The sequence below is a fragment of the Choloepus didactylus genome, chromosome 11 (genome assembly GCF_015220235.1).
Source record: "Choloepus didactylus isolate mChoDid1 chromosome 11, mChoDid1.pri, whole genome shotgun sequence".
In the NCBI taxonomy this organism is placed as follows: Eukaryota; Metazoa; Chordata; class Mammalia; order Pilosa; family Megalonychidae; genus Choloepus; species Choloepus didactylus.
In genome coordinates, this window is record NC_051317.1 from 289642 (window position 1) to 302927 (window position 13286).

General features: G+C 38.1%; 1 protein-coding gene across 9 annotated transcripts in view; it reads left to right on the plus strand.

Moving 5' to 3' along the window:
• Positions 1 to 13286, plus strand: part of FBXW11 (F-box and WD repeat domain containing 11) — a 161063-nt gene that overhangs the window by 122030 nt on the left and 25747 nt on the right. For all 9 annotated transcript variants that reach the window (XM_037799521.1, XM_037799524.1, XM_037799522.1 and 6 more), the window contains 2 exons: positions 7073 to 7259; positions 8148 to 8238. In XM_037799521.1, the coding sequence (XP_037655449.1) occupies positions 7073 to 7259; positions 8148 to 8238 (278 nt within the window). The remainder of the gene's footprint in view (positions 1 to 7072; positions 7260 to 8147; positions 8239 to 13286) is intronic.

A 13286-nucleotide genomic window follows, 5' to 3' on the forward strand; every position in this document is an offset into this window, starting at 1 on the left:
GCTTCTCTAGAGGTAATAAGATTTATTGCTAGGAAGTTTTAATTATTCACCCACTAATTTCCGAACTGATTCATCTTGACATCACATAGGTGTGTGTGCCTCTTTGTTGTTTTGTTTCCTGAATGTGTTAAGGAAAGAGATGTTGGACTTTGTGACCTGAGCATCTTTTCACTTCATTTCTGTTTAAATCCTTCGGTCAGTGTATTTCAATTCAGATATGTCCATTGATAGACTGTTGATATCAGCAATTGAAATGTTTTTCTTTTAAAAGTTTCTAACTTCAGATTTTGCAACTAGATCTGTGATTAGGAAGGAGAGGGAAAGGAGGCAGGGGTGGGTGAGGAAGGAAGTTTCTTTACAGCTGCTCTTTGAAACTCACTTCTAAAATAAAAGTTTCTGTAATTGTATGATCTAAGCAGCTGTGGTAAAACTGGCTGTAGTCAAGGGCATTGAAGTGACATTACACATTTGAATTTCATTTTGATACATTGTTATTTACATATTGAGCTTTGAAATTTGTGCCTTTTAATTGTTTTAATTTATTATTGAAAATTTTCCAGACCTTCATATGGTGCCTGTAATTAGCAACAGCAGCCCTTCTTCAGCACTCTTTGTGTAGTATTCTGTCCTCACTTTCTTAGGCCATAATGTTGTCCTCTTGTTGCCTTGGGTAGGGGGTGGTGGTAGGAGATGGGGGAAGTCTCTTCACTGTCGAGTAATGAGAGCCAGACATTGGTACTTAAGAAAAAATGCTTAGTTTTAACACCTCAAAGCACTTTTTAGTCTGGGCAAATGGACTACCTTTTTCAGAAACCTCTTTGTCCTGAATAGACTTGAAACCAGAAAGTTTCGTGGACTGCATGACTCCCTGGGGTAGCTACTCCAAGGCTCCAAAACACAGGTTGTGTGGTTCCTGTTCTTCTCAAAAAAATGAAAACCTTTAAGGAGGGTAGAGAATGGGGAGCGGATGCTTAATGTGTGCAGAATTTTTAACTAGGTTGAATTTAAATGTTTGGAAATGGATAGAGGAGATGGTATCATAATATTGTGAGTGTAATTAACAGCACAGAATTATGTGTGTGATTGCGGTTGAAAGGGAAAGTTTAGAATCGTTTCTTTCACTAAAAGGAAAGCTAGAGGATAAAACAAGGGACTGTATAACACAGTGAACCCTGTGGTGGACAATGACTGTGATTAATAGTACAAATATAAAAATGTTCTTTTCATGAGCTAGAACAAAGGTACATCACTATTACAAGGAGTTAATAATAGAGTGGTGTATGGGGAGAGTGCACCTCTGGCAAAGTATGGACTACAGTTAACAGTGAAATTCTAATATTCTTTCGTCAACAGCAACAAATGTACCACCCAATGCTAGGGGTCAAAATAGAGGAGGATATGGAATGTTTTGGGTTTTTGTTTTTGTTTTTGTTTTGAGTAATGAAAATGTTCTACAGATGATTGTGGTTGTGAATGCACAACTATGTGATGATACTGTGAGCTATTGATAGTATACTTTGGATGGATTTTATGGTGTGTGATAACTCAATCTCTTATTTTATCTCAATAAAACTGGTAAAAAAAAAATCCCACACATTTAAGGGGATATGGGATGCTGTTTCCGTTTGTTAATGCTGCCATTAAGCAAAATACCAGAAATGGATTGGTTTTTATAAAGGGATTTATTAGGTTACAAATTTACAGTTCTAAAGCCATAAAAGTGTCCAAATTAAGGCATCAGTAAGAAGGTATCTTACTGAAGAACATCTGATGGAGTCTTTAAAACCTCTGTTAGCTGGGAAGGCATGTGGCTGGAGTCTGCTCCAGGATTCTGATTTCAAAATGGCTTTCTCCAGAATGTCTCTGGGCTTGTCCCTCGTAGGTTCTTTGGAGCAAACTCTGGGCTAGCATCTCCAAACCATCAGCCCCCAAGCATCTCTCCAAAAGTCTCTCTCAGCTGCAGCACTGAGCTCCTTCTGTCTGTGAGCTCTTATAGGACTCCAGTGATTTAATTAAGACCCACACTGAATGGGTGGGGTAACACCTCCATGGAAATAATCTAATCACAGTATTACCTACAGTTGGGTGAGTCACATCTCCGTGGAAACACTCAATCTAAAGTTTCCACCTGACAAAATTGGGCTAAAAGATCATGGCTCTTTTTGGGGACATAATATATCCAAACCTGCACAGACGTATACCAAGATGTTAGAGTGGGCTTAGCCTTTTGCTGGAGAAGGTGTGTAGTATTTTCTCACACTGCATAGTCTCATTGACCATTCATATCAACTAAGGGGATTTGGGGGAGAGGGAAAGAAGAACAAAGGCTGGCATTTACTGAGTACTTGTTATGTATGTGGCCCCTTATAAACATTATCTTATTAACTTCTCTAACAAACCTATGGATTACTTCTCTGTAAAATGAGGATATTGAGAGTACCTATCTCAAAAGATTATTGTGTAGATTGTATGTGATAAATCTGTTTCAAGCATTTAACACAATTCTTATTTTATAGAAGACTAAGATCAGCAGAGGAAAACTTGATCTGTTTAAGGTCAAACAGTTAGCAGTTGACAAAACCAAGATGTAACCCATGTTATCTGATTCTCCATTTTCCACAAACTAGAACATGCTGCCTCCTAGAAGGATAAAGTAAATTTGAAGTATTAACCTAGGGAAATAAATCTAATCTCTTAAATATCATAGAGATGTTGTTTAACTGGACTGATGGCATGTGAAAAAGGAGTAATTATGTGTTAGTAAGGGATTTACTTGTGCAGAATCTCAATGATAGCCTAGTGGTGAGCATTTGGGGGTGGGGGTGGGGGAGTCAAAGAGAACTAGCAGAATTATCATTGCTATAAACCAAAGTTCCCAGCATGTCAAATTTTCTGGTGACAACTCTTAAAAATATAGATTTTTGGGGGCCTGGCCAACTTGAGACTAATTTAATTCAGTAGGTCAGGGGAAGATCCCAGGGATTTGTTTTTGTTGCTGTTGTTTTTGTTTGTTTGTTTTTAAAATCAGATGCTGTAGGTAATTCAGATGCATACCACAGAACCAGCTTGTAGACCTTGCGGCCAGGTGAGAGATTTGGATGCTGCGTTCCCATTTCATACATAGATGATGGGGCTTTTGGAGCCATTGAGTCCTGAAAAGCCAAATATCTAATGTATTCGTGTCTTGCTAGTTGCTTCATCTCTTAGAGAATAGAGAACTTAAGAGGGTAATTGGTTGGGGTTTATAACCAATAAGGAGAATTTGGTTTGTGGCATGGAAGTAATATAAATCTTGAGAAGTGATTGTTATAATAATTAAATGTAGAAAGTAGAAGAGGAAGATATATTAGCACCCCAGAATTAGAAAAATTCAGAGAAGAACTAAGTCTGTTAGCTCATGGCTAGAGACTCTAAAAGAAAATATAATTACAGAGGGCTGAGAGATTCTGAAATTTGAAATTCTGGTCAATAATTTGTCAATCCTAGCAATGGAGAGGCACAAATAGAATCTCATGGGACTGTTCTTGAACTTCCCTGATTTTGAATAAACATGATACAAGATAGAAGAAAGGGACACAGGATTGTGGAGATACACCGAAAGAGGTGGCCTGAATCTTTGAGAAATGTTGTCAAGAAGGGCAAAGCCTGAATAATGTAAAATTGTCCAAAGTGTTTAAGTAATCTGGGAGAGTTGAAAATGAACAAAATAATCAAAATACTTGGAGCAGGATGATTAAAAAATGAAGAGATAGTTTATTTGGAATTGATGGTATTATAGAGATAATAAAAAGAAACAGGACAGTTTCACTCTCATTTAACTTATCCTTTTTCTCCTTCCAGTGGTAATGCCTTTAAAACCAGGAAAGATGTGAAGATAGTTGGGAAACACATAGCTCCTGTAAACAAGTAGACCTAAGTACATTGTAATTAAAAACAACAGAATTTATTCTTTCACAGTTCTGGAGGCCAGAGGTCTGAAATCAAGGTGTTGGCAGGCTTGGCTTTTTTTGGAGACTCTAAGGGTGAATCTGTTCCATGCCTCTCTCCCAGCTTCTGGTAGTTCCTGGCAATCCTTAGTATTCCTTGGCTTGTAGCTACATCACTCCAGTCTCTGCCTCTTGTCTTTACATGGCCTTCTTTCTGGTGTATCTTGCCATGTCTTTGTTTCCAAATTTCCCTGTCTTCCTCTTATGAAGGTATCAGTCATTGGATTTAGGATCTCCGCTAATCCAGTGTGACCCAATCTTACCTTGATTACATCTGCAAAGCCTCTATTTCCAAATAAGGTACCATTCATAGGTACTGGGGATTAGGGCTTGAGTATATCTCTTTGGGGGCACAGTTAAACCCACTACAAATGGGTCTGATAAGATTTTGAAGGTGAATTATAAATTCCTGCCTACAGCAGTCACCTAACCTCACAACCAGCTGTATAAATACAGAATTAGGGGAATTTGTTTAATATATGTTCTTGGGTGAAAGGCCTAGGATTTTATTTTAACTTACTGCCACTTTATAAGTGGGCTGTGATATGAGTATTAGATGAAGGTGATGCAATCTGACTATATTAGCTGTAATACAATGGTGAGTGCAAGAAAAGATAGTAGTCCCAGTGTGGTCTTCATCATCAGTCTGTAGCTTGGGTATTAGATCTGGTTCAGAGTAGGAGAATTAATACATGTAAGGCCTGGAAACTATAATCAACATTGTAATAATAGTCATTCTTAGAATTGAATAAGATGTTAGTTTGTAATACAATGTTTGATGTTTTCAAAATAAGGCATAGATTATTCTGTCCCCATTTTATACAGATGAGGAAGCTGTGGCTCTGAAAGTTTAGTTATATACCTATATCCTGTTCTTTGAATACGGAGTTTAGTTCTACTATACTATGTTTATTTATCTTGTAAAAGAGAACAAATATTAACCTTGCATAGTGCTTTATTATCTTTAAAATATTTTCATAAAATTAATTTGATTCTTACAGATACAGTGTTGGAAAGGAAAGTTATTACTGGTTGTTTTAATTTCCTTGGCTGCTCAAGCAAATAGCATGCAGTGGGTTGCCTTAAATAATGGGATTTATTAGCCCATGGTCTTGAGGCTAAGATAAACTCCAAATCAAGGTGTCGTCAAGGTGATGCTTTTCTTTCTGAAGACTAGTATTCTGGGGTGGCTGACAGTGATCCTTGTGTCCTGTGTGCCATTTCTATCATATGGCAATGCACATGGCAACCTCTCCCTTCTTTTCTGGGTTCCACTGACCTTCAGCTTCTTGCTTCCTGTGGCTTTCTATCTGTCTGAATTTTATTCTACTTATAAAGGACCCCAGTAATAGTATTAAGACCCATCCTGATTTTGGTGGGCCACACCTTAACTGAAGTATCCTCATCAAAAGGTCCTACTTATGAGTGTACATCTATGGAAACGGATTAAGCTGCAAAACATACAGCTTCAAACCATCATACTAGTGATTACCATTTTATAGAATAGAAAACCAAGGCACAGAGATGTTTCAGTATGTATTTCATGTCAGTGGTGAAACTGAGACTTAAAAGTTCAGTTTTCTGACTAAATGCTCAGTGTTCACTGTACAGAATGGACTTGGGTATGAGCTTTATTTCTTGTAGCTGCAGAGGACGTGACCAGACCTGCAGGGTGGGAGTTTACAGGTGCAACTGTGCACTCCTTAGTGATCTTCGGCAGTGGCTGAGAGGACCCTTGTATTGTGTTTGAGTGGGAGGCTGAATCGAATAACCTCTAAAGTTCTAGAAGTTGTAGACATGCAGCTCTTGCTTTTGAGATTTTTACCATCTATTTGGGAATAGAAAATGGATACCCACAAGAAGATGAAGAAAAGATTGACAAAAATACATCTAAGTACAACTGACTTTAACTCTTGGATCATCATTTAACTTTTTTTTTTTTTTTTTTATTAAATTCAGTTTTATTGAAATACATCACACACCATACAATCATCCATGATATACAATCCACTGTCCACAGTATGATAACAGTTATGCGTTCATCACCACAGTCTATCTCTGAACATTTTCCTTACATCAGAAAGAACCAGAACAAGAATAAAAAATAAAAGTGAAAAAAGAACACCCAAATCATCCCCCCATCCCACCCCATTTGTCCTTTAGTTTTTATCCCCATTCCTCCACTCATCCATACACTAGATAAAGGGGGTGTGATCCACAAGGTCTTCACAGTCACACTGTCACCCCTTGTAATCTCTGCATTATTATATAATTGTCTTCAGGAGTCCAGACTGCTGGGTTTTAGTTTGGTAGTTTCAGGTATTTACTTCTAGCTATTCCAATACATTAAAGCCTAAGAGGTGTTATCTATATAGTGCATAAGAATGTCCACCAGAGTGACCTCTCGACTCCATTTGGAATCTCTCAGCTACTGAAACCATTTCGTCTCATTTTGCATCCCCCTTTTGGTCAAGAAGATACTCTCAGTCCCACGATGCCAGGTCCACATTCATCATCATTTAACTTTTCATCAACTTTTTAAGAGGTCATTCATTGTTTACCTTTTTTGCCTCCCTATCACCCAGGGATTCCATGTATTAATGGGATATGGTTTGTTTACTGAGACAGTGAATGTGAGGGGAAAGAACACAGACTTTGAAATGAGAGATCTGAGTCCCTTCTTGGCTTTACCACTCACTAATTGTGTAATCTTGAGTATTTTACCGCTCTGTGTCTCATCTGTAACACTTGGAGTCATTACCTTAGAAGGGTTTTGTAAGAGTTATGTGAAAAAAAAAATGAAAATAAGTCTTTTAATCATAGTCCTGACAATTATAGACCTGTCCAAGGTCAGCTTTTACACACAGAGAACAGTTGCCATTAATTGTTTTATGTTAAAAAATCAGAGCCAAAAAGAAGTATACTTGTTTATGTACTCATGCACTGTATATCTGTAGAACTTCTGATATTACTTCAGTATTTTACCTGGTTCAGGATATCTTTATTCCTTTTATCTTTAAGGAAATAATGGCTGATGTGTCTCCATCTGCTCTTCCCATTTCTTCATTGCCTTTTCTATTTTGTAGAGCAAGGCTTAGATCACATAGCAGAAAACATTCTTTCCTACCTGGATGCCAGGTCTCTGTGTGCAGCAGAGCTGGTTTGTAAAGAATGGCAACGAGTGATCTCAGAAGGAATGCTTTGGAAGAAGCTGATTGAACGAATGGTACGCACAGATCCTCTATGGAAGGGACTTTCAGAAAGAAGAGGGTGGTAAGTACTTGGGTTGCTTGGACCCTTGGAAAAAAGTTTATTGGGCACAGGGTCAGCTTGTTTACCCAAAAAGGCAATTATACTTTCACAATGTGTTGGCCTGTTTTAAACAAGTGGAAAAAAGGTGAGTGGTTAAGAGTTAAGGCAAAAAAAAGGTTAAAGCTGTTAGAATGTCCTCCGTTTTCCCTTCTGAAATGTATATTTTCTTTAAATTTGTTGAACATTAGGAAGTACCATACCATTTGTATGGGTGACTTGACTTTTGAAAACTGTGAGTTTCCCTCCACATTTTTCTTAATTATCAGAAGATAATTAAAAGAAAATATGAGACACCAAATAATGCCATTTTGCTATTTGTTGTTGCTCCAGGTTGAGGATTAGGGGGGCACTGGGGGTGGGGTTTTTCAGAGAAATACCATTAGCTTAAATGCAGCTTTATAGCTCTATGCAGGTCAGTGACCTGGCCCAGTTAGCACAAAGAAAAATGGAGCTACAGATGGCAGTACAGGTGGTGTGAGTGAGGGTTAGGAAAGTATTTTCTTTACTGGAGGAAGTTTAGTGAGTAAGGACTAAAGCTACATTAGCATTACATACTTTTTTTATTTAAAAAAAAACTCACTAGAATGAAAGGCTAGATTATTGTATTTTAGGTACAGTCACAAAATAAAAAGGCCAGGATCATGTTACAGAACTGTATGTTGAAGTAAATTTGCCTCTAACATAAAATTGTCAGAAATTAATTAATAGTCAGAAATACTGTTTGAACCACTAATACTCAATGCATGTCAAAAAACACGGGAGATACAGTATCTTTGTAAGCACCATGTTTAAGTAAAATTCACCCTTTGATGTGCAAAAATGTAACATCTGTTTGTTTTTATTTGCCAGGGATCAGTACCTGTTTAAAAACAGACCCACAGATGGCCCTCCCAATTCATTTTATAGGTCATTATACCCAAAGATTATCCAGGATATAGAGGTAACTTTATGATTTATCTGTTTTGTGGGGGCTTTGTGTCTTGTTCTCAACTTTTTATGTTGTCCTGGTGTGTTCTTTTTTCTAAAATTCATGGAACTAGTAATTTTTTTTTTTTTTTTAAGTTGAGCTGCTCTTGGAGCAACAGTGTTACAATCTATGTATAATCAGCAGTTCTTCAGAGTAGATAATGACTTTTTGCAAAAAATAATCTAAATTTCTAAAAGGTGAAATGTTTCTGCAGGGCTATATTAAAACCTTAATACAAAATTGACTTTTTCTAATTTGCTAAGCTTTCCACAATCCAAAGCTTTTCAGATAAGCATAGTCCTACATTTTGAGCCATCTCTAGAGAAATAAGAGAAGTCATAGTCTCAGCTTCCTCTATAAATTACCCATAGTTTTTCATAAAAATGACTGAAATATGATCTGAGCAATAGTCAAGTGGGTTTTTTTGGGCAAATTATGGTCCTGTTCAATTTTGGTGTTTGAGTGTACCTTCACCAGACCAGTAAAACTTTGTAAACTTGATGAGAAACATTGTAGATGTTTGATATTGTTCATGTATTTTAATTAGTTCGATTTTATTATTTAACCCCTTTCCTTCAACCAGGAAAGACATGCACAGGCATTTCTCATAAACTCTTTCACATGTGTTCTTGGCACGTCTTGGTTACTTCACTATTTCCTCCTTGGCAGAAAAGTTTAACCTTAACTAGGCAATGTTGTATCACCCATAAAGTTACACTCAGTTTCCCAAACGTGAAGTAATCCTCTCCCCCAGGTGATAGACATAAAAGTTATTGTGCCAAACTTCATTAGTGGAGAAACATCTGCTTTTTTGGAGGGTTCGCCCCTATTTAGGCAGATGTGAACTGATGGAATCATTCCATTAACAGTAAATCTGAATGTGACTGGAATATCATTATTTAAAACACAAACCCTTGTCTCACTTAATCTGCTTCTCTAAAATGAGCTATAAATTACCTTTTAAGGAGGGTTAAATAATTTAAAACTTTTGCTGGACAAATCACAAAGTTTAGGGATTAACTGATCCATTGGCAGAATAAATTGCCCCTACTGTGTTAGTAGTTGAGACATAATGTTAACTTTAATCTTAGTTTGCAGTGTGTGTATGTATGTGTTCTAGTTTGCTAATGCTGCCGGAATGCAAAACACCAGAAATGGATTGGCTTTTATAAAAGTGGGTTTATTTGGTTACAAAGTTACAGTGTTAAGGCCATAAAATGTCCATCAACAAAGGGTATTGATGTCTGGAAAACCTCAGTTAGCTGGGAAGGCACGTGGCTGGCGTCGGCTCCAAAGTTCTGGGTTCAAAATGGCTTTCTCCCAGGACGTTCCTCTCTAGGCTGCAGTTCCTCAAAAATGTCACTCTCAGTTGCACTTGGGATATTTGACCTCTTAGTTTCTCCAGAGCAAGAGTCTGCTTTCACTGGCCTTCTTCAAAATGTCTCTCATCCGCAGCTCCTGTGCTTTCTTCAAAGTGTCCCTCTTGGCTGTAGCTCCTCTTCAACGTCTCTCTCAGCTGCACTGTAGCAAGCTTGCTCCTTCTGTTTGATCTTATATAGTGCACCAGTAATTTAATTCAGACCCACCCAATGGGCAGCCAACACCTCCATGGAAATTACTGAATCAGAATTATCACCCACAGTTGGGTGGGGCGCATTCCAAAGAAACACTCAAAGAATTGCAATCTAATTAACACTGATAACATTTGCCCACACAAGATTACCTCAAAGATAATGGCGTTTGGGGGACACAATATATTCAAACTAGCACAGTATGTTTCAGAGGAGTGGGGCTATTTTTTACCCCTATGTAGAGTGGGCCAAGGCATTGTTTGTGCACACATTTAAGGAACTATAGTACCTTCTCCGTTTTCCCCCAAGTATCCTTTATAAAGCATTTCCAAATTTCTTAGAATAATTTTATCAAGTCCTTTATTGTAAAAAGGACAGTGTTTATACCCAATCATTAATAAGCAGGATCTCTGGAAGAACTTTGATCAGGTTGAAGACTTGGTGACCTGGATTATTTTATTTAATTCCTTCCTCATGTCTACTCTTATAATCGACTGTATGAACTCAGTATTTTGTGGCATGATGGTGTGCGACACCGCCTACTGTAACCATTTCCTCTGGCTAAAATAATATTTTAAAGTTAGTAGAGGAGGCAGATGTGAGGGAAAACAGAGTGATAGGGGAAAACCCTATTTGACACAAAACCTCTCCATCATGGTGGTCTACCCAGTGGTTCTTAAAGTGTGGTTTGGGGAAACCCACAGGTTGGCTGCAAGAGTCTCCTCCAGATTTTTGTGAGCTTGATCGCTTATTCTCAGGGGTGATATTTTTACTTTGGTATAGTCATTAATAGTAATAATGATAAAAACAATTTACCACTTATACAGCATTTACTTGTGCCAGATACTTTGTTAAGCCCTTTATAATACATTTTCTCAGTTAGCACTCTAAACAAAACCTGAAAGGTAGGTAATCTCCAAAGAAGGGAAGTGGCTTGCGCAAGATCACATGGCTAGTGAGTAATGGAGTCTGTGATCAACCTTACACTCTTCTGCAGTTAATAAAACTTTTTTTGTACTATATGTCACCGGCACCTCATCAAAATAGCACTTCTTACCTCTGTTTTGGGAGTATGTTTTGTTCTGTCCAGAGTAGCGTTACATGTAGAGTTCTTTCAGTGATCATGGATTGGAAAACTGAGAGACTGAGACCCACGGGCTTGGCTCTAGCCCATAAGGATGGTCTGGAACCTTCAAAAGCAGTCTATCATAATTACCAGGAACCACTTTTGTGCCCCGGCAGTATACTGTGATGTGTGTTGGTAATTTACATAAATTGTTGCAGGTAATTCTTACATGAGGTACATATTATTATCCCCATCTGTAATAGGAGGAAACCAAGACTGAGAAGTTTTAGAACCTGCCACATACGTAGAAGAAATGGGATTTTAACTGAGGTCTGTCTACTTCTAGGCTTAGAATTGTTGTTTGTCATTTTCAAAGTGAGGGAGAAAGAGGGACGTTGCTACAGATATCTCAAGGCTCATTCTTCTCCAATTGTGTTAATACTCAGTGTTCCTGACTCTTAGTTGAAAAAAAGTTTGAGTTAAGATAGGATTAGTTGGCCTCGATTCAGTCCGTTTATGGGAAAGATAGTGCTCTAAAGGGCTTTAAGCACGTTGCCAAAAGATAAATTATACCATGTATGTCAAGTGGATGTTTGCATCACTCCTCCTCAGTTTGTCCATATACAACTGCAGTCTCCATGTTTTTTCCCTAAAGTTTTGCAAGGTTGCCAGTTTACACCACCTTTTTCTTTCTTCTCTTCTTACTCTACCGTGACGGCTCTGGTTCATGTACTGGCTCCTCCATTCCCAGATTTGGCTCTGACAAGCAGAACAGAAATAGAAATGTTCATCCCTGAATTTGCCTTTCCACATTGACCCTCCAGAAATTAGATGATTTTTAAGGTAAAAGTAGAGTGTCTGGCTTAGTGTGACCAACTCTCATTATTTAGGAAATGAGGATATGAGAAATGAAGTCTGGGGAGAGTAAGTAAGAATTTTTAGCTTTCTGCAAAGGTTCATCTCTCATGGGTGTTCTTGCCACACACAGACTCTGAATTGAGAAGGAATTCTTGAAAAATCTGAGGTAACATTCTTAAAGAAGCAGCCGTATTCTCCTTTGCTAACTAGGGGCTTAGCTGTTGTTGTTGTTGTTGTTGTTATTATTATTAGTGAGTTTATTGCGCGATACTTTGCTACCGTGACTTAATTTAATCCTCCAATTTCCAGAACTGAGATTCTCACTCCAAAGGCCACGCTTTTTCACTCTATCATGTCCCCGAGTGCCCTTCAGCAGAGAAATGGGAGTTGTTATAATAGGTTTAAAAGTCAGAGTCCTGATGTCCCGAACTTGGATTTTTCTCTTTTGCCCTTTCAGAGTAACAGCAAACTCCTTCGTGTAATTTGCCTTTTTCCTCTTTTTATTCACTGGATTTAAGTCTTTGAAGCGCTCTCCTTGGAACAGACCACTGGTAAAATGATGGTATGTTGTATCGCACCTTTTAATAAACCACATTTTATTCAGGGAAAGTGGGGAGCTTTCTTGTGGTTTGCAAACTTGATATTAATTGTACTGACCAGAAAATGCTGAAACTTGCCCACCCAGCCAGTTGTGTTTAGGCTTCTAAAAATAATGTTATTCCTCCATATTCAGACATCTGTTTTTACTCTATTGCAAATTTAAATGCCGCTGTATACTCTGTGTATCATGGCTACTTTCCCAGTATTTTGAAAATTTGCGAAGGGTAAGGGGATTTTACAAGTTCTCAAAAACATGAAATATTCCTCTACAGTAGCCATACCATATGATGTTCAAGTGAAATGGCAGGTAGCCACAAACTGAAAGAGGTGCACCTGTATATGACCTGTATTCCTACTTCCAAAGTTAAGATAATAATTGAATTCCATTTGAAGATTGAGTCCATTCTTGAGAACATTTAGGGCAGGCTTAGGCCATCAGCATTAAGTATCAGCCTAGGAGACTGAGACAACAATTTCTGGCAGTTGGGTGAGATGATTTTTGTTGTTGTTGTTGTTGTTGTTGTCATAGCCCACAATTTTTGGTCAGTGTTCTCAACAAACAAGGGAGAGCATAACTGTTAGCATTTATAGGCACTATAATGGGCACTTTATGCATGTAATCCCATCTGATCCTTTCAGTAGTTTCAAAGGAGGGGAGTGGTGGATATTATTATTCCCATTTTTTACAGAGGAAGAAACTCTGCAGCTCAGATGGTCTTAAGTTATTTGCCAAAGCTGCTAATTGACCTGGGTACTTTCCCACTACACTGGACTGCCTCCTGTTTTTAGAGGTCTAGTTTTTCTAAAAAAGACGTGGCTTATGCATTCAAGTAAGAGTTGAGGCCATCACTCATGGTGGTAGTCTTTTGGGCAGTCCTAGTCAGCAGGAAGTGCCACTTTCTCCTGTGGGTGGCCCGAGCGATTGA